This window comes from Mastomys coucha, unplaced genomic scaffold (genome assembly GCF_008632895.1).
Source record: "Mastomys coucha isolate ucsf_1 unplaced genomic scaffold, UCSF_Mcou_1 pScaffold16, whole genome shotgun sequence".
Lineage (NCBI taxonomy): Eukaryota > Metazoa > Chordata > Mammalia > Rodentia > Muridae > Mastomys > Mastomys coucha.
In genome coordinates, this window is record NW_022196898.1 from 77,443,322 (window position 1) to 77,466,817 (window position 23,496).

General features: G+C 41.7%; 1 protein-coding gene across 3 annotated transcripts in view; it reads right to left on the bottom strand.

Annotated features, from left to right (window-relative positions):
* Window positions 1–23,496, bottom strand: part of Mcub (mitochondrial calcium uniporter dominant negative beta subunit) — a 69,615-nt gene that overhangs the window by 5,012 nt on the left and 41,107 nt on the right. For all 3 annotated transcript variants that reach the window (XM_031375479.1, XM_031375478.1, XM_031375480.1), the window contains 3 exons: window positions 14,706–14,781; window positions 12,991–13,161; window positions 4,073–4,177 (listed from right to left, as the gene is read on the bottom strand). In XM_031375479.1, coding sequence (XP_031231339.1) covers window positions 4,073–4,177; window positions 12,991–13,161; window positions 14,706–14,781 — 352 coding nt within the window. The remainder of the gene's footprint in view (window positions 1–4,072; window positions 4,178–12,990; window positions 13,162–14,705; window positions 14,782–23,496) is intronic.

Consider the following 23,496-nt stretch of genomic DNA (forward strand, 5'->3'; position numbering starts at 1 on the left):
TGAGCTCTAGGATCTGACAGCAGTGTGGGATAGGACATGAGCTCTAGGATCTGACAGCAGTGTGGGATGGGACATGAGCTCTAGGATCTGACTGAGCAGTGTGGGATGGGACATGAGCTCTAGGATCTGACAGAGCAGTGTGGGATGGGACAAAGTGTGTTTCAAACCAAAATGAGGAAAACCAGGAAATCATTACATAATAACAAGGGGGACAATCCATCGAGATATAATAATTACAAATATGTATGATATATGGAACATTGATGCACCCAGATTCATAAACACCATTGGACAACAAAGGGCAGATAAGTCCAGATAACAATAATAATAGGAAGGTTACCATGACTTCAAGGCCAGGCCAGGTCACATAGCTCATAGCTCCAGTCTTGGCCACAAGATGAGAAGCTGACTCAAAAAATTATATAAAACATATTTTTACAACCCCCACCATGCATACACACACACTTTTTTGTGTGTGTGTATGTGTGTGTGTGGTATTTATGGGTATGTGAATGTCTTTGAATTTTATATGTGATCTATCCAGATTAAAAAAATCAGTAGACATTTCAAAGTTAAACTCTATCACAGAATAATTTCTTCAAAACCTATAGGTGATATATATATATATGTATATATACATATATATATATATGTATATATATATATATATATGTATATATATATTTGCTAGCCCATGGAGTTCTCTCTAAAATAGACCACTTATTCTAAAGAGAAAAAGCTAACAAATACAAAAAAGTAAAAAGAAAGAATTCCTTGCAGCCTACCAGATCATAATGATTATAGTAGAGTAACACTAGAAATATAGTAGAAAAGTCACACACTATACAACCCTGGAGACTGAACCAGAGAGGTTTGAATAATAATTGATCATTGGAAAGAATCAGGGAGGAAATGGAAATGTCCTCAACCCAAGTGAAAATGAGAGCACTGCTTCCCAAAACCACGGACAGAATGCTGCCAGGGTAGTTCATAACTGAGTACTACATTAAAAAATTAGATCTCAAATAAACAACCCAATCTTATTGCTCATTATAGATCTGCTTTTTAGGTTGTTGATATCTTCTTGTTTCAATATTGGCAGCTCATATATGTCTTGTAATTTATCCATTGGGTCTTAGAAAAACAGAGGCAAGATAAACCCAAAAATAGTAGATGTGAAGCAATAAGGACTAGGCCTCTTCAAGGGCAGCAAGTTATCTCAACCACTGAGACATCTCTCTAGCCCCAAGGTGATGGTGTCTTAAAGGGAGAATAAAGAAATTGTGAGAAGGTGGAGACAGTGAGAAAAGTAGAAATTTACAGAAAGTGGAAATTAATGTGCCTATGCCATGGAGTTTGTTCATTACACTGTTTAGGAGTAGAAGCAAACTTCTGTCTCTTCCTGTGAGGACACCACAGGGCAAGACAGAGCAGGGCACCTACTGTGCTTTCAGAGAAATGGGCAGCACTGAATTCCTGAGTTAATTGCCAACCCAAACTGACCAAGTATTTCTGCATCTCCTAACAAAACCCATGTCTGAGACAATTAATCATTTACATGTGGTTGGGTTTTTTGTATGTCTTTTATGTAGATTTCATTTTCACTGCCTAAACTTTTAAGTTCATATCTGTTAAGAATGACTTAAGATGGATTTTTTAAAACTCTAAATTTGTAATTTAATAAGTTCCTCTTTAATTAATTCCAGTATGATTCTTCTATTGGTTTCCATCCAATCATGCATACTGTGTCCTTCGCTGTTCATCTGGACTGTATAGCACGGGTCTCTTGCAGTAACACTGAGAACAGTTAGACTTCGGATCACTAGGCCAGGAGCTCAAGCCCAACCCAGCGCTCCTCCTCACAGACAGCACAGTCTTCTCAGGAGCTTCAAGGAGCTGGACGTTGGGCCTTGGGCCCTGTGGACCTAACATTCCACCTTGGAATTTGGAAGAGAGAGGGAGGTTACAGCACCACTTTGGAACTATTAGACTAAGATATGTATCTCAGCTTTCCATTGCTGTGATAGACATGAATCAAAAGCTGCTTCGGAAGGAAAGGTTTTATTTGGCTCACAGTTTCTATCTCATCACTGAGAAGAGCCAGGTCAGAACTTGGAGGCAGGAGCTGATGCAGAAGCCAAGGAAGAACGCTGCTTACTGGCTTGCTCCTCCATGGCTTGCTCAGTTTCCTTTCTTGTACCATCCAGAACCATTAGCCCAGGGTTGCACCACCCACAGTAGAGTGGACCCTTCTACAAAAACCATTAAGAAAATGTCCCCACAGACTTGACTGTAAGGCAGTCTTTTGGGGCATTTTCTCAATTGAGGATCCTTCTTCACTGTATGTGTGTGTGTGTGTGTGTGTGTGTGTGTGTGTGTTGTTGTTGTTGTTGTTGTTGCATCATGTTGGCAAAACTCAACAAGTGTACTATGAAGACAACTGATTCATGTCATAAAGCCTCTAATGGATAAGGTGAGCATCCAAGAACATGGAGTGAATAGAGAGATAGGAATGCTAAGGAAGAACCAAGGAGCACTAGAAATAAAAGCCACCCCAAGGAATGAAAACTCTCCATGGGCTCCATCAGTGACCATAAACTGGGGAGGCAAGAGTCTGAGCTGGAAGATCCATCCAGAGAAACCCCCAATGCTGAAAATTAAAGAAAGATGAGCACTAAGAGAATACCTAAAAACTGTGGACACAACTACAAAGGCAATGTCTACATGCTGGGCACACCATGGGGAAAAGAAAGAGGAGAGTAGAAGCAGTAGGTGGAGTGGTGGCAATAGAAATGTCAGAAGCAAACTGTTAATGCGGAAAACATTTCTGGTTGAGTGACTCTTATCCACAATGCTAGGGGCCAGATACTTATTTCAAATTTTGCATATGCTTCAGGTTTTGGAATCTTTGTTCAGACATAAGAGATCTTGGGGATGTGATCCAACATTTACATTTTATATTTACCATATGTGATAGTTTGTATATGCTCAGCCCGTGGAGTGGCACCATTAGAAAGTGTGGTTCTGTTGGAGTGGGTGGGTGGGTGTGGCCTCCTTGGAGTAGGTGTGTCATTGTGGGTTCGGGCTTTCAGACCTTCATCCTATCTGCCTGGAAATCAGTATTCTGTTAGCAGCCTTCAGCTGAAGATATAGAATTCTCAGCTCTTCCTGCATCATGCCTGTTTGGATGCTGCCATCTTCTCACCTTGATGATAATGGACTGAACCTCTGAACCTGTAAGCCAGCCCCAGTTAAATGTTGTCCTTATAAGAGTTGCCTTGGTTGTAGTGTCTGTTCACAGCAGTAAAACCCTAACTAAAATACCTTATGTATATTGACAGTGATTTTATTATATATATGTGACACATACATATATATTATGCTAAGCAAGCACTCTGTCCCTGAGATATGCCCTACCCTCCATGTTTCTGTCTTCTGACTGCAGCCCACAAGAACTCTTATAAATAGTGGAATTTTCCATTTGTGTTATACCAGTATTCAAAAAGTTTTGGATTTCCAATGTTCAGATTAGGCTTGTTCAACCTAGAGTTTGAAATTAAAAGGAAAACTTGAAAGAGTTAAGACTTCTAGCTTCATATTTGGCATGTAAATGAGCCTGGAAGTCCTCGTTCCTCAAACAGTCAGTAGCTCTCCTGAGAGCTGCAGGAGCCGAGCTCGGGCCACACTGCCTTGACTGGGTTCAATTCGGCCTGATCTCCGAAGCTAAGCAGGGTCTGTCCTGGTTAGTACTTAGATGGGAGAACTGAGGTCACAGGGCAAACTGCAGCCCCCAATGTTGAGTAGAGTGGCTAAGAATTACAATTGACCTGCACTCGAGGTTTTAAGATGCCGGGTGTGGGGGCGTGTTCAGGAATGAGGGCCATAGCTTACTTTTGAGAACTCTATCCAGTTTTCATGATAAGAATCAGGGGAGATCTTCCCTCTGCTTCTGGCAGAAGGAAAATGACCATTGTGTAATACCTCAGAAAACTCTCTTCTCAACAAGTTTCTTTGCTCTCTTAAAAGCTTCCTACTAAAGCAAGAGTTAAGGTAACCGAGGGCCTTCGCTTACCTTTCTTGTGACACCGTATGTCATACGGTAGTTTGTTGATGACGAGCTTAAAATCTTTCATTAGCAAAGTGTCCATCAATGTTGAAGCTGGAATCTCACCGCCGTCTGAAAGAAACAACACAGAACTAAGGCTGCTTTGAAGCAGTGGGTGCCTCGCCCCAACAGGTAAAAACTAAGACTGCAGTTTTATAATATAGGCATGGGCATTTGCCTTTCAGGTAGCACTCCTTTCTTACTAAGGGAATCTTCTCTGCTCGCTTCATTGTCTCCCATTCCACTGGACCACAGGGAACAGGCAGGCATTCCTCTCCCACTGTGCCAGATGGACTGGAATCTCGACTAATGTCCTTGGTTAAAATGGTCTACAAAGATTCAGAGATGCACAGGCACTCCACAGCGGGGCTAGGCCCATGAAGACAGCAGTATCTAGGTTGACTTTACACTATCTTGACCTGCATGCAGCCTTCAGGATGACCTTTAGCAGGCCTGCTCTGCTTCCCCGGTGTACTTCAAGCAGAGAAAACTATCCCCACCCTGGCGGTGGTGGCGCACGTCTTTAATCTCAACACTTGGGAGGCAGAGGCAGGCAGATTTCTGAGTTCGAGGCCAGCCTGGTCTACAGAGTGAGTTCCAGGACAGCCAGGGCTATACAGAGATACCCTGTCTCAGAGAAGAAAAAATAAAAAGAAAAGAAAAGAAAAGGAGAAAAGAAAACCATCCCCAGCCTAAGGTGGACGGCTGAGGCCTGAGCCCGGGCAGTGTTCAGAGCCAGGGATGTGCCTGGCGTCCTTGAGATTTGCCTGACATAAACCAGGCCTACTCTGTTTAGGTGAAACCATGAAATCTCTTGGGGGCACTGTTATGCAAGTCCTTTCCTTTGGACTTATTATGAAAAAATTCTCCTTTTCTTTTCTTTTCTTTTCTTTTTTTTTTTTCCATTCTTCTTTGAGATAGGGCATGCCCTAGTTATGCTTCGGTTGCTGTGAAAAAACACCAGACCAAAACCAACTTTTGGAGGAAAGAATTTACTTCGCATGTAGGTTATTATTGAAGGAAGCCGAGGTGTGACCTCAAGATAGGAATGGAAGCAGAGATCATGGAGATGGAGGAACACTGCCCACTGTTTTCCGTGGCTTCTTCCCTTTACCGCCTGGTACAATCTGGGATGGCACCATCTATAGTGGGCTGGACCCTTCCACACCAATCATTAGTTGAGAAAATGTCCACAGATATTCTGTCTTAGTTACTGTTCTATTGCTGTGAGGAGATACTGTGACCAAAGAAACTTTGAATTGGGGGACTTGTTTACAGTTTCAGGGGGAGTCCATGATCATCATGGCAGGGAGTGGGTGGCTGGCAAGCAGGCAGGGGGCTCTGGAGCAGTAGCCGAGAACTCACATCTGATCCACAAGTTCCAAGCAGAGAGACACACTTGGGCTTAGCATGGACTTTTGAAACCTCAAAACAAACCCCCAAAGACAAAAGAGCCCACACTTCCTAATTCTTCCCAAAGGGTTCCATTAACTAGGGCTCAGTCATTCAAATGTATGAACCTAGGGGAGGGGGCATTCTCATTCAAACCACATGCCCATAGGCCAATTTGAGTAAGGCAATTCTTCAACTGAGAGACTGTCACGGGTCAAATTGACCAAAAAAAAAAAAAAAAAAAAAAAAATCATCCTAACCCAAACAGGGTTTCTTTCATACAACCTGATCTAGTGACAAACTCACAATTTGAACTCCTGACTCTCCTGCTTTTCAGGTGATGCTCCGCTATACCTGGAGGGATCCTCAATGGGATGCTACCCATAACATTAGTGTGCAACACAAGTCCACCAGTAAGTAAATCATATCTGTGCAGTATGGACTCTGTCTTCATTCTTCCTCAGTCCTACATCACCTTATGATACGCTCTGCTACTCTGAGTCGGAACAAGGCGCTAGTAGCAGAGCCCAGTAAGCAGACCTGGGCTGACCCAGTCTGCTTTTGCCTCTCCCTGATGCTGCCTGTACCTGAGCCTGGATTTCTGCCATTTCAGATCAGAGAACCTAGTAACACATTCTTCTGATTAGCTAAAGTTCATTACTGACACTTACATAATGTATGATAGATAGATAGATAGATAGATGATAAATAGATGGATAGATAGATGATAGATAAATAGATGGATAGATAGGTAGATAGATGATAAATAGATGGATGGATAGACAGACAGACAGACAGACAGACAAGCACTAATATTTTGAATTCCTTGTTTTTAATTATCGGAGGTGACTTATTAGTTTTAGTTCAAAACTTAGTAGCACAAACTGGACAGGGTGGCACACACATTTAATCCCACCAGCCAGGAGGCAGAAGCAGGCAGATCTGTGAGTTCAAGGCAAGCCTGGTCCATATTGTGAGTCCCAGGCCATCCAAAGGCCACACAATGAGACCTTGACTTAAATGAAACAGAGCTTAGTATCCCAATAGCACCCGAAAGCGTCAACCATCACACTGGCTCATAGCTCCTTTTTAGTATGGAAGAGGAGGCAAAACTACAAGGAGACTGAGTGGCAGAGATTAAAAATAGAAGTGACTATGTCTAAAAATTAAATTGCATTTATGTGATTTATGAGAATGGATAAATACCAAGAAGAGAATTTAATAGCAATTTCAAATGTCTCAGAGATAAAAGATTGAATTACAAGAGCTGTTCAAGGGGACAGGAGTCAGTCAGTCAACAGCTATAGGTAAAACTGAAATAGGGACTGGTCCAGATACAAGAGGGGTTTAGATAAGACAACAGCAACAAGAAATTGCTTTAAAATAAAAACTTGAGGATCATAAACCACAGAGTATCTAAATGTAGAATCAATAACCATCAAACTTGGCTTTATCATTAAAAGAAAAATAGCTTCAACTGCAGACATCATGACTGAACTTCTCTCTCTTGCATCTAGACATGAGAAAGTACTCCTTGTTAAATCAGCTCAAGGATTAAGCCTTTGTACCACATTCCCCAAATGCTGTCTACAGGCCACAAGGTGTAACTCTCTTGGGAAGTCCCTCCTGAGTGTGTACTTCCTGAAATGAAACTTCCTAATCCCTAACCTTGTCTCATCTCGGAATTCTTACTCTGAAGATGAAGCTTCTAGAAACACATGGTAGAGGCCTCAGTCTGGTCTCTGTATCTCTCAGACCTCCTCACCCTTAACCCACCAGTAATAAAGCTAGCATAAGATATTCATATTCTTGAACGCTCACTAACTCTTGGCTTAACTCCATTTGGCTCACTACCGGCACCATCCTAGGGTACCTCTTCCTCTATAACCAATGAAGGTTCAAAGTTACACTTTCCAACTTCTCATCATGACAATGCTATTAGCTCTAGGTCTAGCAGGCATTTCCCAGTTGCTGTCTAGCTTTGTGACTGGTATTTTTAGAAACTTGCCCCAAGACTTGTTGCTTTTTCAAGATCACAATTATATTGTTTTATATATATGTGTGTGTGTGTTTATATATGATATCATATATCAAATATAACACATATACATATATACATATACATATCTTCCAGCCCTCCCTCCCCTCCTGCATTTCAGTTTAGCACTTAGGAACATTTCAGGTGTGTGTGGATCATCATGGGGAGGAAGTCTCCTGGTTAGTTCTAACCTCCAGGTGCTCTGCACTGTGTCTCACACAGCCTATTTAAAAACCAAAACCCACAAGGCTTTAAGGTAGGCCAGGCGTTAAGAAAGCAAACTCGCTGGGCAGTGCGTGGGAAACTAGAACAGCTCACACACAATTAATGTGAAATATACTCTAGGAAAGTTCTGGAAGTTTGTTTCCTCCTGCCCAGGTGTCTGCTCCGACATTCAGCCAAAGCCGTTTCAGCTACAGTAACCAGGCTATTCTCACAATGGAGGAGAACCTGGCTGGCTGCCTCCTGGCTGGCTCCATGCCTCTACCGTCCCAGGAGGCGGTTAGTCAAGCCTGCAGCTGGGTCTGTTGCTAGAATCTGGCTGTTTGGCCTCCTGTACAAATTGAGTGAGACCATGTTCCCAGGAATTGGGGGGAAAAAAAGGCAGATCTATGGTAGGTTGAGATCACATTTTTCAAGTGCAAACTAAACACAGGCAAATTCTACCCCTGCTCTATAGTCTTCAAAACAACAAACAAACAAACAAACAAAAATCCCAGCAACACAATGATTTTTTAAATCTGACTTCCCAAGTGACATTAAAAAAATATATTTAGGCCGGGAGGTGGTGGCACACGCCTTTAATCCCAGCACTTGGGAGGCAGAGGCAGGCGGATTTCTGAGTTCGAGGCCAGACTGGTCTACAGAGTGAGTTCCAGGGCTACACAGAGGGAGCCAAACAAAAAACAAAAAGCAAAAAACAAAACAAAAATTTAGATGACTTCAACTACAAGCTTCAATAAAGTATTTTCAACTCAACAGAGAGTCCTGTTTCCTTAGAGAAAACCGCTGAGTCTCTGTCTTCCTTGTGCTGTGTTTTCAAAGTTATTAAAGAATTTCAAGGAAACATCAGCCTAAAAATGGCTAAAAATCCATCAATCTTGTCTACTTTTCTTCACTCATTTACTGGATATTTATGCAAAGGCTCTGCTCATTTTGACCCCATCTGAGCTCTGTGTATGCATCTGTCTGATGCCAATTCCCAGACAGGCAGGAAAGCCCTGGATTCCCATTGTTCCTGTGTCCAAGTTACTTAGAAACCCACTGTGGCCACAGGTAGGAAGAAAGCTCACCTCCATGTCCTTACAATAACCCATTAGCCTTTTTCAACCAGCTTCCCTCACCTCTGAGAATCCTCCTCCTCTAGCCCTTGCTGCCTCCTCACATGACCTCTGCATCTGGAGTTCCTGGGAACTGCAAGCCCCCCCCCCCCTCCATCTCCTCCAGATCCTTCCTATCTCCTCCAGGTCCTCCTCAGCTCCTCCAGGTCCCTCCCATCTTCTCCAGGTCCCCCTCAGCTCCCCCAGGTCCCTCCCATCTCCTCCAGGTCCCCCTCAGCTCCTCCAGGTCCCCTCAGCTCCTCCAGGTCCTCTCATCTCCTCCAGGTTCTTTTCCTCTTGTTTGGATCTTTACTCAGCCATCACAATCCCGTATTCCTTACTCTATTTTCTCCATTAAGGTTTACACTAATTAAAATTCTGCATAATTATCGCTTTATCTTGTTTATTTTTCCTCCTAAAAAAATGTAAGTTCTATTAAGAGCAGGAGTTTTTCATCTCTGTGGCTCTTCGCTCTGTCTCTAGCATCTACAAGGCCTGATATATGCTAGATGCTCAATAAATATTTGTTGGATGAATAAATTCTTTCATCTCTATGTTTACAACATCTGTATCTATCCCTTAATTTGTTCTTAATTTGGTTAGGGAAAAACTTTATTTTTCTTGCTTGTCTAGCCTTTTTATTTTTAATTTTGCGCCTATGTGTTCATTTGTGGGTTTGTGCACATAAGTGCAATGCCTGTGATGGCCAAGAGAGGGTGATAGATGCTCTGGAGATGGAGTTAACATGGGCCTGACTGCCATTAGTTGGAAGTTGGAACCCTACTTTTCTTTTCTCTTTTCTTTTTTCTTTTTTTTCTTTTTTCTTTCTCTTCTTCTTCTTCTTCTTCTTCTTCTTCTTCTTCTTCTTCTTCTTCTTCTTCTTCTTCTTCTTCTTCTTCTCCTTCTTCTCCTTCTTCTCCTTCTCCTTCTCCTTCTCCTTCTCCTTCTCCTTCTCCTCCTTCTCCTTCTTCTTTGTAGAACATGATTTTAATATTTTCAACTGTTAATATTCAACAAACAGAATAATTATTTTAAGATATATTTCACTGTTATGTCTCCCTTTTCATTTCTGATTTTATTAATTTGGATACTATCTCTATGCCCACTGGTTGCTCTGACTAAGTAAGGATTTATCTATCTTGTTGATTTTCTCAAAGAACCAGCTCCCGGTTTTGTTGATTCTTTGCATAGGTCTTTTTGTTTCTACTTGATTTTTGAGGTAGTGTCTGTCTTTGTCAATGAAATGTGTTTCCTGTATACAGCAAAATGCTGGGTCCTGTTTACATATCCAGTCTGTTAGTCTATGTTTGGGGGGGGGGGGGAATTGAGTCCATTGATGTTAAGAGATATTAAGGAAAAGTGATTGTTATTTCCTGTTATTTTTGTTACTAGAGGTGGAATTATGTTTACGTGGATATCTTCTTTTGGATTTGTTGAAAGATTACTTTCTTGCTTTTTCTAGGGTGTAGTTTCCCTCCTTGTGTTGGTGTTTTCCATCTGTTATCCTTTGTAGGGCTGGATTTATGGAAAGATATTGTGTAAATTTGGTTTTGTCATGGAATATCTTGTTTTCTCCATATATAGTAATTGAGAGTTTTGCTGGGTATAGTAGTCTGGGCTGACATTTGTGTTCTCTTAAGGTCTGTATGACATCTGCCCAGGATCTTCTAGCTTTCATAGTCTCTGGTGAGAAGTCTGGTGTAATTCTAATAGGTCTGCCTTTTTTCCCCCTAAGATTTATTTATTTATTTTATGAGTACACTGTTGTTGTCTTCAGACACACCAGAAGAGTGCATCAGATTCCATTACAGATGGTTGTGAGCCACCATGTAGTTGCTTGGAATTAAAGTCAGGACCTATGGAAGAACAGTCAGTGCTCTTAACCACTGAGCCATCTCTCCAGCCCCCAATAGGTCTGCCATTATGTATTACTTGACCTTTTCCCCTTACTGCTTTTAATATTCTTTATTTAGTGCATTTGGTGTTTTGATTATTATGTGACAGAAAGAATTTCTTTTTTGGTCCAGTCTATTTGGAGTTCTGTAGGCTTCTTGTATGTTCATGGGCATCTCTTTCTTTAGGTTAGGGAAGTTCTCTTCTATAATTTTGTTGAAGATATTTACTGGCCCTTTAAGTTGGGAATCTTTGCTCTCTTCTATACCTATTATCCTTAGGTTTGGTCTTCTCATTGCATCCTGGATTTCCTGGATGTTTTGGGTTAGAATCTTTTTGCTTTTTGCATTTTCTTTGACTGTTCTGTCAATGTTTTCTATGGTATATTCTGCACCTGAAATTCTCTCTTCTATCTCTTATATTCTGTTGGTGATGCTTGCATCTATGACTCCTGATCTCTTTCCTAGGTTTTCTAACTCTGGCGTTGTCTCCCTTTGTGATTTCTTTATTGTTTCTAGTTCCATTTTTAGATCCTGGATCATTTTGTTCATTTCCTTCACCTGTTTGATTGCGTTTTCCTGTAATTCTCTAAGGGATTTTTGTGTTTCCTCTTTAAGGGCTTCTGCCTGTTTACCTGTGTTCTCCTATATTTCTTTAAGGGAATTATTTATTTATGTCCTTCTTAATGTCTTCTATCACCATCATGAAAAGTGATTTTAGATCAGAATCTTGCTTTTCCAGTGTGATAGTATATCCAGGACTTGCTATGGTGGGAGAATTGGGTTTTGATGATGCCAAGTAACCTTGGTTTCTGTTGCTTATGTTCTTACACTTGCCTCCTGCCATCTGATTATCTCTAGTGCTACATGTCCTCCCTATATCTGACTGGAGCCTGTCTCTCCTATGATCCTGGTTGTGTCAAAACTCCTCAGAGTTCAGCTGTCTCTGTGATCCTGTGATCCTGAGATCCTGGTGTGTCAGAACTCCTGGGAGTCAAGCTGCCTCTGGGACCCTTAGATCCTGGTGTGACCAAGGTCCTGAGATCCTGTGATCCTGGGCATGTTAGAGTGCCTGGGAGTGAGCTTCTTCTGGGTGTTGTGGGACTGTGTGTGGAGTTAGCGCCCAAGGTCTTCTCAGGGCACCTTTGATCCTATGATCCTGGGCGTGTTGGAGCGCCTGGGAGTGGATCTTCCTCTGGGTGTTGTGGGACTGGCTGTGGAGTTTGCACCCAAGGTCTGCTCAGGGTACTGGCCCAGACAGGAAGGAACCCGTGCCACTGGTCAGGCAGAGTTCCTGGGTGACCTGGAACCCCACTTTTCATTGCTGACTCACTTCCCCAGGCTGTGTATATTTCCTTTTCAAAAGGACAACAGTAATCATTAACTTTTAAATAAGCTTCCATGGAACTTTTAATACATAAAAAGAACAATGATAATTTATTGATGTTTATGTACCAGTGACTTTTAAATATTGAACTGATATAAATAATTCCTTCTTCAATTTTAGGGGTATTTGATCTAAAACTAATTCATTCAATGAGAATATAAAGTTCATATCATATACTTAAACACATAAGTGATTAGCTCCCTCTCCTGACATTAAAATGTATATTTTCCTATGGACTAATACTATGGAAATAATCTCTGATTGTAATTGCTCCATAACAAAGATTAATTCACTACATATGCATTTTCTACTGGCTATTTTAATTGTATAAAATACACCTTATTCTCAATTATTTAACTTTTGCTGAAAATTACACACTAATACCATTCTACTAAAATTTTCTCATAGGAAAAGTCTCTGGGTGTTTATAAAATAAATAACTGAAATTAACACTTAGCTTATTTCATTTTCTTTTATTTAATAGAGTTGGGACATTGTTTTTGTTCACTTCATTTTATGTTGACATAATGTCTTGCTACATAGCCCAGGCTAGCTTTGAACTCTCAATTTTCCTTTCTCAGCCTCCCAGGTACTAGGATTATAAGCATGTGCCACTGTGCTGGCTTTGACCTATTATGTTAACAGTACTAGTATATAAGATAAAAGCACTCTGCAATGGGTAGCCATTGATTGTAATATATATACTTACATATATTATATGTAATATATATACATATATGTAATATATATTATAATGAATTGCATAATTTACTATATAATGACATTCTTTCTAAGGAAGTAAAGAGCCAGGGAGAAGGGAGGCTGACTGGAGAGCTCTAAGATGCACAGATGCACACCTGCCGTGATGATGGCTGCCGTTTTGATGCCTTTATCTTCATTCTGTAAGTCCTGCAGGAATGAGCCTACTGTCGACAACATCGGCTTGACTACAAACTGGCAGCGCTCTTTTCTGGATGGCAGAGTGACAGTTACCAGGGGAAGACCATGTCTATAATGAACTGTTATTTCTGTTGAGACAAAAAACAAAAAAAAAACAAAAAACCAAAAAAAACAGTGAAACACAAATATGAAGGGTATAGCCTTAAAGCTTTAAAAATATAAGAATTTACCAGGGCTGAAGAGATGGCGCAGTGGTTAAAAATTCTGGTTGCTTCTGCGGAGGACTTAGGTTCGGTTCCCAGCACCCTCATGAAGCTCACATCTAATGACTCCTTTGGTCTCCATGGGCTCCTCATACACATGGTACATGATACATATACTCAGGTGAACACAGATATACATAAAATAAATCTTTTAAATGAAATAAAGTAAAGTGCAGTAATTTTGTGCATTTTATTGAGTATTTCATTTGTGCATGTGTTGTGCTTGGATCAAACTCATCCACCACTCTCTCCCTCCCAGTTGTCCCTGATCCCCTCTGCCCTGTACCGCTCAGCCCCCAATTTAATGTGCTCCCTTTTTTTCTCTTTAAAGCCCACTGCTGTTGGGCATGGTGAAGCATACCTTTAGTCCTGGGAGGAAAAGGCATGCTGGATCATTAGGAATTCTAGGCCAGCCTGTCTATAGAGTGAGGTTTGGGATAACCAAGGCTACATAGTGAGACCTTGTCTCAAAACAACATGATAACAAAAAGCAAAACGAACCAAAATAAAATAAAACGAAATGGCAGGCTAGGTCACAGGCCACAGAGTAGACTTTCCATTCAATCCAAAATTGAGTTACTGTAGCTCCCGGGACATTCTTGCCACACTTGTGCCACGGGTCACAGGCTGCCAGGCTGACGGTCACTATAGCTCGAAGGGTTGACAACTGAGTAAGACTGTTGACAAGTTTGTTCTCTGCTGTCTATAAACAGAACCTTCTAGCACTATGAAAGGAGGTCAGTAGAGATGAAGCGTCCAGTTTGGTTATTCCAGATTAATTTCTTTATGTTCTATGACTCAAGAATGTGGTTGTCTCCAACAGTGGGGCCTTGCCATCACGTTCTAGAGGGTGTGTGTGTGTCAGGGGTGTGTGTCCTATGCACACTACTGACCAATGCCCAGCTCTGGGCTTTTTGATTGAAGCCTATGGTGACTGGGAAAGACTTTGCCCTCCCACCCCCTTTAGAAGGTAACATAGAGGAATGCTTGTTTTTACTCATGGAATTCATAAATCTCGGAATTCCTGGAAAACTTGTATGATATGGTATCTGCACTGTGCTACAGTGTGCCATTACATACACCACAGACCTACCATCCCACAACAGCTTGCATTAGCTTCTCAGCGTCATGATTACCTGCTAATATCTTCATAGGCAAAGAGTTCAGATCTTTAGGGTAGAAACTGACTCATCTTTGTATCTTCAGTTTCTCTGGTTATTGGATAAAGTTTGCCAAAAGGCATCACTGGAGACGGTATACTAAGGGAATGGCAACAAACACAACCGGCAGCTGAGATGGGGCAGGCAGAGTCTGCTCCTCTCAAGGCTGTGTCACCCACTGTATTTGGAAGAATGAAAACAAGTAAGCAAGCCCATAAACCAAAGAAGGGATTAAAAAAAAAATCTTACCATCCTGCGGCGCCTCTGTTCCATAATGGAGTGCTTGGTGGTATTTTGGATTTCCATAGAGTTTCATACATAAAACCTGAAAGAAAGATTGTGTTTTAAAAAAAAAAATGGGAAAGCTAAACTCCAGAAGATTCATTGTCAGCTTATAGAACAGTTGTGGTGAAATGTGAACGTTAGTGTGTGCCCTATGCATGCTAGGTGTGGTGGTTTGAATGAGGATGGCCCCCATAGGCTTGTAGATAAATGCTTCGTATGCAGTTAATAAAATCGTTTAAAGGGATTAGGAGGTGTGGCCTTGTTGGAGGAGGGGGTGGATTTATTGAAGGAAGTGTGGCCTTGTTGGAGGAGGTGTGGCCTTGTTGGAGGAGGTGTGCCTTGTTGGAGGGGGTGTGGCCTTGTTGGAGGAGATGTGGCCTTGTTGGAGGAGGTGTGGCCTTGTTGGAGGAGGTGTGGCCTTGTTGGAGGAGGTGTGGCCTTGTTGGAGGAGGTGTGGCCTTGTTGGAGGAGAAGTGTCACTGCGATAGGGTTTGAGGTTTAAAAAGACCATGGCAGGCCCAGTCTCTATCTCTATCTTACATATCAGATGTAAGCTCTCAGCTGTGGCTCCAGTGCCTGCCTGCCTGCCTGCCTGCCTGCCTGCCTGCCTGCTGCCACTGACCACCATGATGATTGTGGACTAAACTTATAAAACTATAAGTACATTCCCAATGAAACACTTTCCTGTATAAGTTACCATGGTCGTGGTGTCTCTTCACAGCAATAGAACAGTGACAGACTCCAGGGGTTAAACATACCACAGGCAATTAGTTCTACTGAACCTCATCTGTCACACTAATTTAAGGCTGTTTACTTGAATTTTATTTCTCTCTCTATAGCTCAAACTGTCCTGGAACTCTCTTTGTAGATTAGGCTGTCTTTGAACTCTTAGAGATTCATCTGCCCTTGCTTCTCAAATGTTTGGGATTAAAGCCATGACCACTATGCCTGGCTTTGACTTCTTAAAATGGATATACCTTCAGTCAATAAGCACACATAGTAGTTTTCCATGTTTGTCTAATGAATGTTATAATCCTATTACTTTTCCTGACATAAAATGAAAATTGAGAAAACTATACACATTGCAGAAATATGAAGTTTCAGTCAAATAGTTCTTTAAAACTGCTTGAAGATTCACACTTCTCCCTGTACACAAATCCAAGGAGGAACAGCGAGCTTGCTTCACGTCAAAAGCCCAGCTCCCTAAACCCCATCCCACCCACAGCATTCACAATCACCGGCTGAGCATGTGCACCGTCTGACTTTCTAAAACATCACTGCCTTCTGCTGAGGTTGATTCTGTAGCAAAGTCTGTGCAGAGCTAATGAAATTGAGGTATAGAGAAGACAAACACCCTCACTCCTACCAGCCCCGACTGTACATGTGTGTGTTTGTATGTGTACATATGCACAAAGTTTTTAAAATTTCTTCTTTAGATTTACTTATTTTTATGTGCACGAATGTTTTGCTTGCTTCTATGTCTGTGTACTACATGCATGTCTGGTGTCCACGGAAGCCAGACAAGGACATCAGACTCCTTGGAGCTGGAGTCACGGACAGTTGTAAGCTGCCATGTGGATGCGAGGAGTTAAACCCAGGTCCTCTGAAAGAATGGTGCTCTTAATCAACTTGCTGTCGGCCTGCCCCTTGAACAGTGAGTTCAATGCTATACAGAGTAGGACCTCATCTCAAAACAATAACAGAAAAGAGCAAGAGTTTAATATGTATTTACATGTAATCTAAACTTTATATACTACAGAAATCGACTACTAACTGTATATGTATGGCAAGTAGATGTGTGAGTTGCAAATGTATATTCTGAGAAAGATTGTGTGCAGTGACATGCACAAAAGCATCATTTAGACCCTTGTCTAGCTCCAGCTGAATATAAAAGGATGAAATACTGTCATTCAAAAGAAAAACCAGAGCTTTCCCACAAGGAGAAGAGATGTTTGTGTCGAGTGGACCCACCAGGAGCCAGCATCATTTAGAAACCGACGTGTGCAAGAGCAGCAGTTAATATTCAAGCTTCCTGGTTGAAAGGCAACAGTGAACTGTTAATCCAGAAGAGTAGGACCAGCATGCATCTGATGGAAGCCTTTGGAGGACACTTTAATTACTGTGCTCCACAAAGCTGCCTGTGGCGCAGGTCTCAGCATACCTGGTGTAATTTGTCCTCACCGCACCCACAAGAACTCTGCTGTCTTCAGGGTTGCTCAGTTGTATTGCACGCATAACACTAGATTGCATAATTTGCTTTAGAAAGATTTAAGATGCAACCTGGAACCTGGCTTAGGAAAAGTCTTGGTTGCTAATAACATTTGGGTGCTCAGAATTATCAAATTGTCTTTGAAAAATGAATTATGATTCTTTGGGAGATTTAAAAAGAGGCCAGGGAGAACACCTGCCTAACATGCGTTAGGGCCTGGGCTCAAACACCCAGACCACAAAAATAAATAAATAAATAAATAAATAAATAAATAAATAAATAAATAAAATAGTTGGATCATTATCTGAGAACTGCACTTAAATACAGACTTGATATTTTTCAAAACCAACTTTTATATACCACATTCAAATGAGTAGAAACATCATCTACTATCTCAAACAAGACATTTTCTCATCTGTCTATCTATAAAGTTCAGAGCCTGCACACATGTATTCTAGCATTCAAATACTCTTTGTATAGACACACCCATTTATTCAAATCAGTACCCAAAGTTAGCCACAACTTTTAAATACAGCAGACGTGTATAAAGGCCTCTTTGCATAGTGAATGAGCTAACTCCATACTGGGGAACAAAGAAGAGTTAGATAAAGATAGTGTTTCCAGGTTTCTTTAGCAATCACAAAATTCTAAACCAGGTTTCACCCTGTGTGGTAAAGCTGGCTATAACAGATCTCTTCATTATAAATCCAAATACACAGAGAAGTAACAAATAAATTGCTGTGAGTAGTGACTGTACATCTAACATATCTGGACAATAGTTTTAGTCTCTTATCTACTAAGCAATTACTCCATGGTGAGCAACCCCTCAGGCTTCAGAATGCCTGCTATAGAACCAACCATTCTTGTCTGCATTGTGTTACAGTGGAAGACATCTTTCTGGGCCCTTCAGATATAACATATTTTACTGAAACTTGGTTAGGATCCCAGCCCCTCCTGCCACCCAAAAGCTTCACCACCCTAAATGTTTTTTCAGTTAGTTTCCCGTGGGAGGATAAAGCATGGTTGAGCATCTCCTGCCCTCTGCTTTCTGCCCATGCCCTCCTTCCACCTCACCTTGAAAAGGCTGGCTGCATTGCCTACCCATCTCTCCTCCCCCCTCACACATCCCTTATCCTCTGCTACCTGGCTCCACCTACCCATCTCTCCTCCCCCTTACACATCCCTTACCCTCTGCTACCTGGCTCCACCTACCCATCTCTCCTCCCCCCTCACACATCCCTTACCCTCTGCTACCTGGCTCCCAGCCCACTGCTTTCCAGAAATCACTCCCTGAAGGCTCTGAGTCCTTCCTCGGGAAATGAACTGAAAACTTAATTATTACTGGCTTTGCCTTAGCCTTAGCCAGGGTTCCTCCTTGGCCCCCTGCTCCTGAAACTCTCCCGTCTCCCATAATTCCACATTCCCTTAGATCTCTTGTTACACCTTTCCACCCTCACTTTCAGATTCCCTTTCTTGTCCACGAGAAACAACCTTTGTCCTCTATCTCCACAAACGGTCACCAGCGTTTCCGTGCTCACATGGTCCCGGCTGCACTGCTGTGCTGTCGGCCTGAAGAAGCATCTCCAATCTTGAGCCTCTTTCTAAGCTGCATAGACACAGCTGGAACCTCAGAGTTAGCTGCCCAGGTCGCACACTCCCCAACTGACTGAGCGTAAGAATATGTTCAGACTGTGACATGTACATGCCACTCGGGAGAATATAAACTACCTTTTGGGAGAGCTAGCAATATCCTCCTAAATACATGAAGTCCTAGTCTCAACAATGAGACCATTGTAAACAACGATAACAACAAAGTTCACTGTGAATGTGCTTAAACAACAGATATAAAATATATACATGTGATAGTATATATACATATATTCTACATATATGTGATGTAGCTAAGGGTTACTGTATGTAATATTACTTTTCATGAGATTTAAAAACTAGAAATTATACAAATCATCATTAGTACAATGAATAAATCATGATATATTTTATTTATATATTATGTATCATTATATATTTATAAATTATATATTAAAACAACAGTATGAGTAAATCACACAATGTAATATGAAGTAATAAAAACAAATATAAAATATTACATTCAGTAAGATTCCACTTAATTAAATAACCAGGAGCGTACTCTATAATGTGGGAAGGCAGGGGAATGGCTACCCTTGAATGGGCCTAAGGAAGCTTCTGGAATGTTTCTGACCTCTTCCTTGCCCTGGCTTCATTTCAAAAGTCCATTAAGCTTCCCATAAAGCTGCGCAGCTCCTGGGGAATGTTGTTCTGCAAGACTCTCCGTTAACTCCGGACTGGCCTCTAGAACTAGCCTGGAATTCTCCTTCGTGACACTGTTTCTAATCATTGGGTTGGGGTATGGATAACTGCACCGTGAATGTGCGCTGAGTACAAGTCCAAAGCATAATAAGGCAGCAGGAAGGAACGACTGAGGAAGGAAAGCTTCCCACGGGGCCAAGAGGAGAACGCGGCTCAGTTCAATCACTGTCAACGGTGATCTGGAAGAAGAGAGTTGACACTCAGATGGGGCTGAGTCAGTCATCTTCAATGCTTTGATGCCTGGCGTCTGAGATGCGGGGAGGCAGAGAGCCCCAGGGGACCGTACAGCCGCAGCTCCACTCAAGTCCTGCAAACCAGCACCCAAATGCTTCACGTTTATTTCTCCACAGACATATTTAATGATACAACTAGTTCTTTTATAAAATTCCTTATAAAATATTTTAAAATAAGATTTTGAAAAAAACTTGTTGAAATAAATGTAAAAAACTTCAATTGGAAGTGTAAAACCTAACACTTTAAAATATATATATATGTATGTACTATATATAATATATAAATATGTCAATAATATGTATGTATTATTAATATATTATTATTAATACACATTATTAATATATACATATTATTAATATATTATTACATATTATTAATATATATCTGTCATTTCTGATCTGAATTTATAATTCTATATTCTGAGTGGATCTTTTCCTAAAATGTAGTGCATGTGTTCAGATCTATATCCGCATTCTTTTGCTTCTCATTTTGAATCTTCTAATTTATTGTCTATATTATAATTTCATTATCAGTATTTTGGCATAGCAGCCCCTACATCTGCCATTTACGACTACCCTGCCTAGATACCTTGTGAAGATAGCACCGATAGGAGCTCTGACTTTCACACAGGATGGGGAAGGAATGGAACAGAAATGTAAAGCCAAGATAGCACTGATAGTAACTCTGACCTTCACAGAGGATGGGGAAGGAATGGAAGAGAAATGTAAAGCCTCATTAAGTCACTTCTGAAGATAACAAGGCAATCAGACACAACTCTAGCAAGACATTCTTGTAAGTCCATGGGCATCCAAAAATTTTCTTGGGAGGAAAAGGAATATAAGCAATAGATATGAAGATCTACTGAAACACAGAACAGAGGGTTGATGCTGCTGTTTTAAGGTGGATCACAGAAACTGCACTATGCCAGCTCACAGCGATCAGCCACCCCTCCACACACTGGGTAAGTAAATATGAAGAGGTTGTGGTGTTCAAATCCACTAGAAGGACAAAAGACTTAGACTCAATTCAAATTTAGATTAAGTGAATTTATTCTTCCGGCTAGCAGAAGGATGGCAGCAGGAGCCAAACGTAATGGCATGCAGAGGAGGCTTAAGGTGAAGTTTTAAGGTGGACATCAGAAAGGTGTGCATTACAGCTATCCATGGAGACACAGCCTGGCAGGGAAATTGTTTCATGTCCTCGGTTGATTCTTACTTTCCCACAGTATAGTAACAGAAAGACCACGTCATCCCTTCCCGTGGCAACAAGCACATCTTACAGAAACAAAGGCTGCTGTTAATATCTCACAGTCCATTACCCTCTCTTACCCACAGGCCACTGAGACCTCCAGGCATTCCAGAGCAAAAGGTCCCTTAAGGCTCCATATAAAGTCTCTTTGCCTATCACAGGGATCTGTGTAAATCATTACCCAGGTCTGAACATTCTAATGACTGGGATAGAGCAGTTCATTTCTGGGCAGGCAAAAACACAGGACCATCAGGTTAGGGCTGGCTGTCATGTCCCCACACGGACAATGTCTTCTAGGAGTACAACAGAGAGTCAGGACATCAGAGCTCTCAGACAGGCAGTGGGCAAGACAGCATGACTTCAGAAGTTTGCAAAAGTGAAAGCTTGAGTAGTTGCTAAGCTGCGGTCAGGTTATTATGTATGCAACAGTTGTGGGAGGAGGCAAGCCTCTGGCTAAGGCGGCCCCACTGTAGTGAGCTTTAAAAGGCAGAGGGAAATTAGCAAGAGGAGGATCCCAGAGACAATGGAAGCAGATGTTTACACTGAGGATATACAGAGGAGAGAAGTGGTGGGCAGAGGAAGGTAGAGAGAAAACATAATTGAGTTTCATTTCAATCTCTCAATGGCCAGAAATGGCATCTTTGTGGGGTGGGACTCGTTGCTTTCTGAGGCATGGTCTCGAGCAGCCCTGACTGGCTTGGGAGTCCACTTGTTGACTCCACAGGGATCCATCTCCTTCTGTCTGGCAGTGCTGAGATCTAAGAGATACACCACCATGCCTGGCCAGAAAACGGGGTGCTCCTTTCAACAACAGAAACTCACTATTTTCAGTATGAAACCTTGGTATGTTTCAATTAAATTTTGAGTTTAGTAAGATTTAGGGTTCATTTTAAGGAGATAAAATATTGAGGAGCTAGTAAAGGAAAGAGAGAAAGCAGGGTGCTGAGACATCTGCCAAGGACTCCAGTTTTGCTAAATAAATCACAACAGCCTCTTATGGTCTTGGCTGAAGAGTCTAATTGAGACGTTAATGAGGTAGCTTAGAAGGCGTTTGCAAATGGACTGAAAGCCTGGACTGCCCAGACTCCTTCCTACCCAGGCAGAATAGGCGTGTAGACCTGTGGGAAGTCCTGGTGTTCACCACCCATCCGTCTGTTTTGGTTCCTCTATGCCATGGCTCAGAGATCCCCTCACCATCCTCAGGAACATAGAGGTTGAATCCCTTCACTACAAATTCACAAAGGCCTTGCTTCTTTGGAATTGGGAGATCCTCTGTGAGATGTACAATGACCAAGAATTTATTATTTGTTATAAAGTCTAAAGTCTTCTTTGAGAAGGAATCTATTGGTTGGAGCCCATTGACATCAGTCAATGCAATCAAATTAGCTGCATCTGATCTGTCAGCTATGTACTATCTGTTATTCTATGCAACATGAATGGCACAGGCATAACACATCATGTGAATTCTCCAGTCTCTATTTAAGATCTTTTTGTTGTTGTTGTTGTTGTTGCTTGTTTATTTGGAGACAGGGTTTCTCTGTGTAACCCTGGCTTGTCCTGGAGCTAGCTCTGTAGACCAGGCTGTCCTCAAACTTACAGAGATCCCCCTACCTCTGTCTCCCAAGTGCAGAGCTGAGATCTCGGACTTCTGGGAGTAAGTTTGTTTGTTTTAGATTTTTGTGATTTTTGGTTTCAACCCTTCACTGCTGTTTTGCCCAGATTTAATACACAACACATTTTAATAACTCATACTTATCAAATTGCCTATATTCAATTTAATGTATATAAAAAAGACTCATGTTCTTTTCTTTTATATGTAATGCTATTTAAAATACATAGCTACATTAACAAATATAATTAATATAAATATGCTTAGGAACAAACAGTTGACTCTTTTTTTAAATTAACTTACTTTTTACACTCCATATTCCATTCCCTGCCCCCTCATCTGCCCTCCAACTGCTCCATATCCCACACCTCCTCCCCATGCCCCCCTGTCTCCACATGGATGCCCTCACCCCACATCCCACCTGACCTCTAAACTCCCTGGGGCCTCCAGTCTCTTGAGGTATTAGGTGCATCATCTCTGAATGAACACAGATCGGGAAGTCCTTTACTGTATGTGTGTTGGGGCCTCATATCAGCTGGTGTATGCTGTCTGTCTGGTGGTCCAGTGTTTGAGAGACCTCGGGGGTCCAGATTAATTGAGAGTGCTGGTCCTCCTACAGGATCACCCTTCTCCTCAGCTTCTTTCAGCCTTCCCTAATTCAACAACAGGGGCCAGCTGCTTGGAGAGGAAACTTATAGAGCCCACCTCCAGCAGGAAGACAGGAATCAAGTGAGGGATGGGGTTGCCATCCCACAGTCACATCTCTGACCCATAATTGTTCCTATCTGAAAGAATTACAGGGATGGAAATGGACAGGAGCCTGAAGAAATGAAGGTCTAGCGACAGGCCCAAAGTGGGATCCAGCTCAAGGGGAGGTCCCAAGACCTGACACTTACTGAGGCTATGGAGCGCTCACAAAAAAGGACCTATCATGACTGCCCCCAGAAAGACCCAACAAGCAGCTGAAAAAGTCAGATGCAGATATTTGCGCCAAACCAACAGACAGAAACAGCTGACTCTTAAGACAATATTTCAAATGAGAGTGTCCCGCGCTATCTCCCGCCAGCAGGAACAACGCGGCACACACAGGATCCTTCTGCAGTACA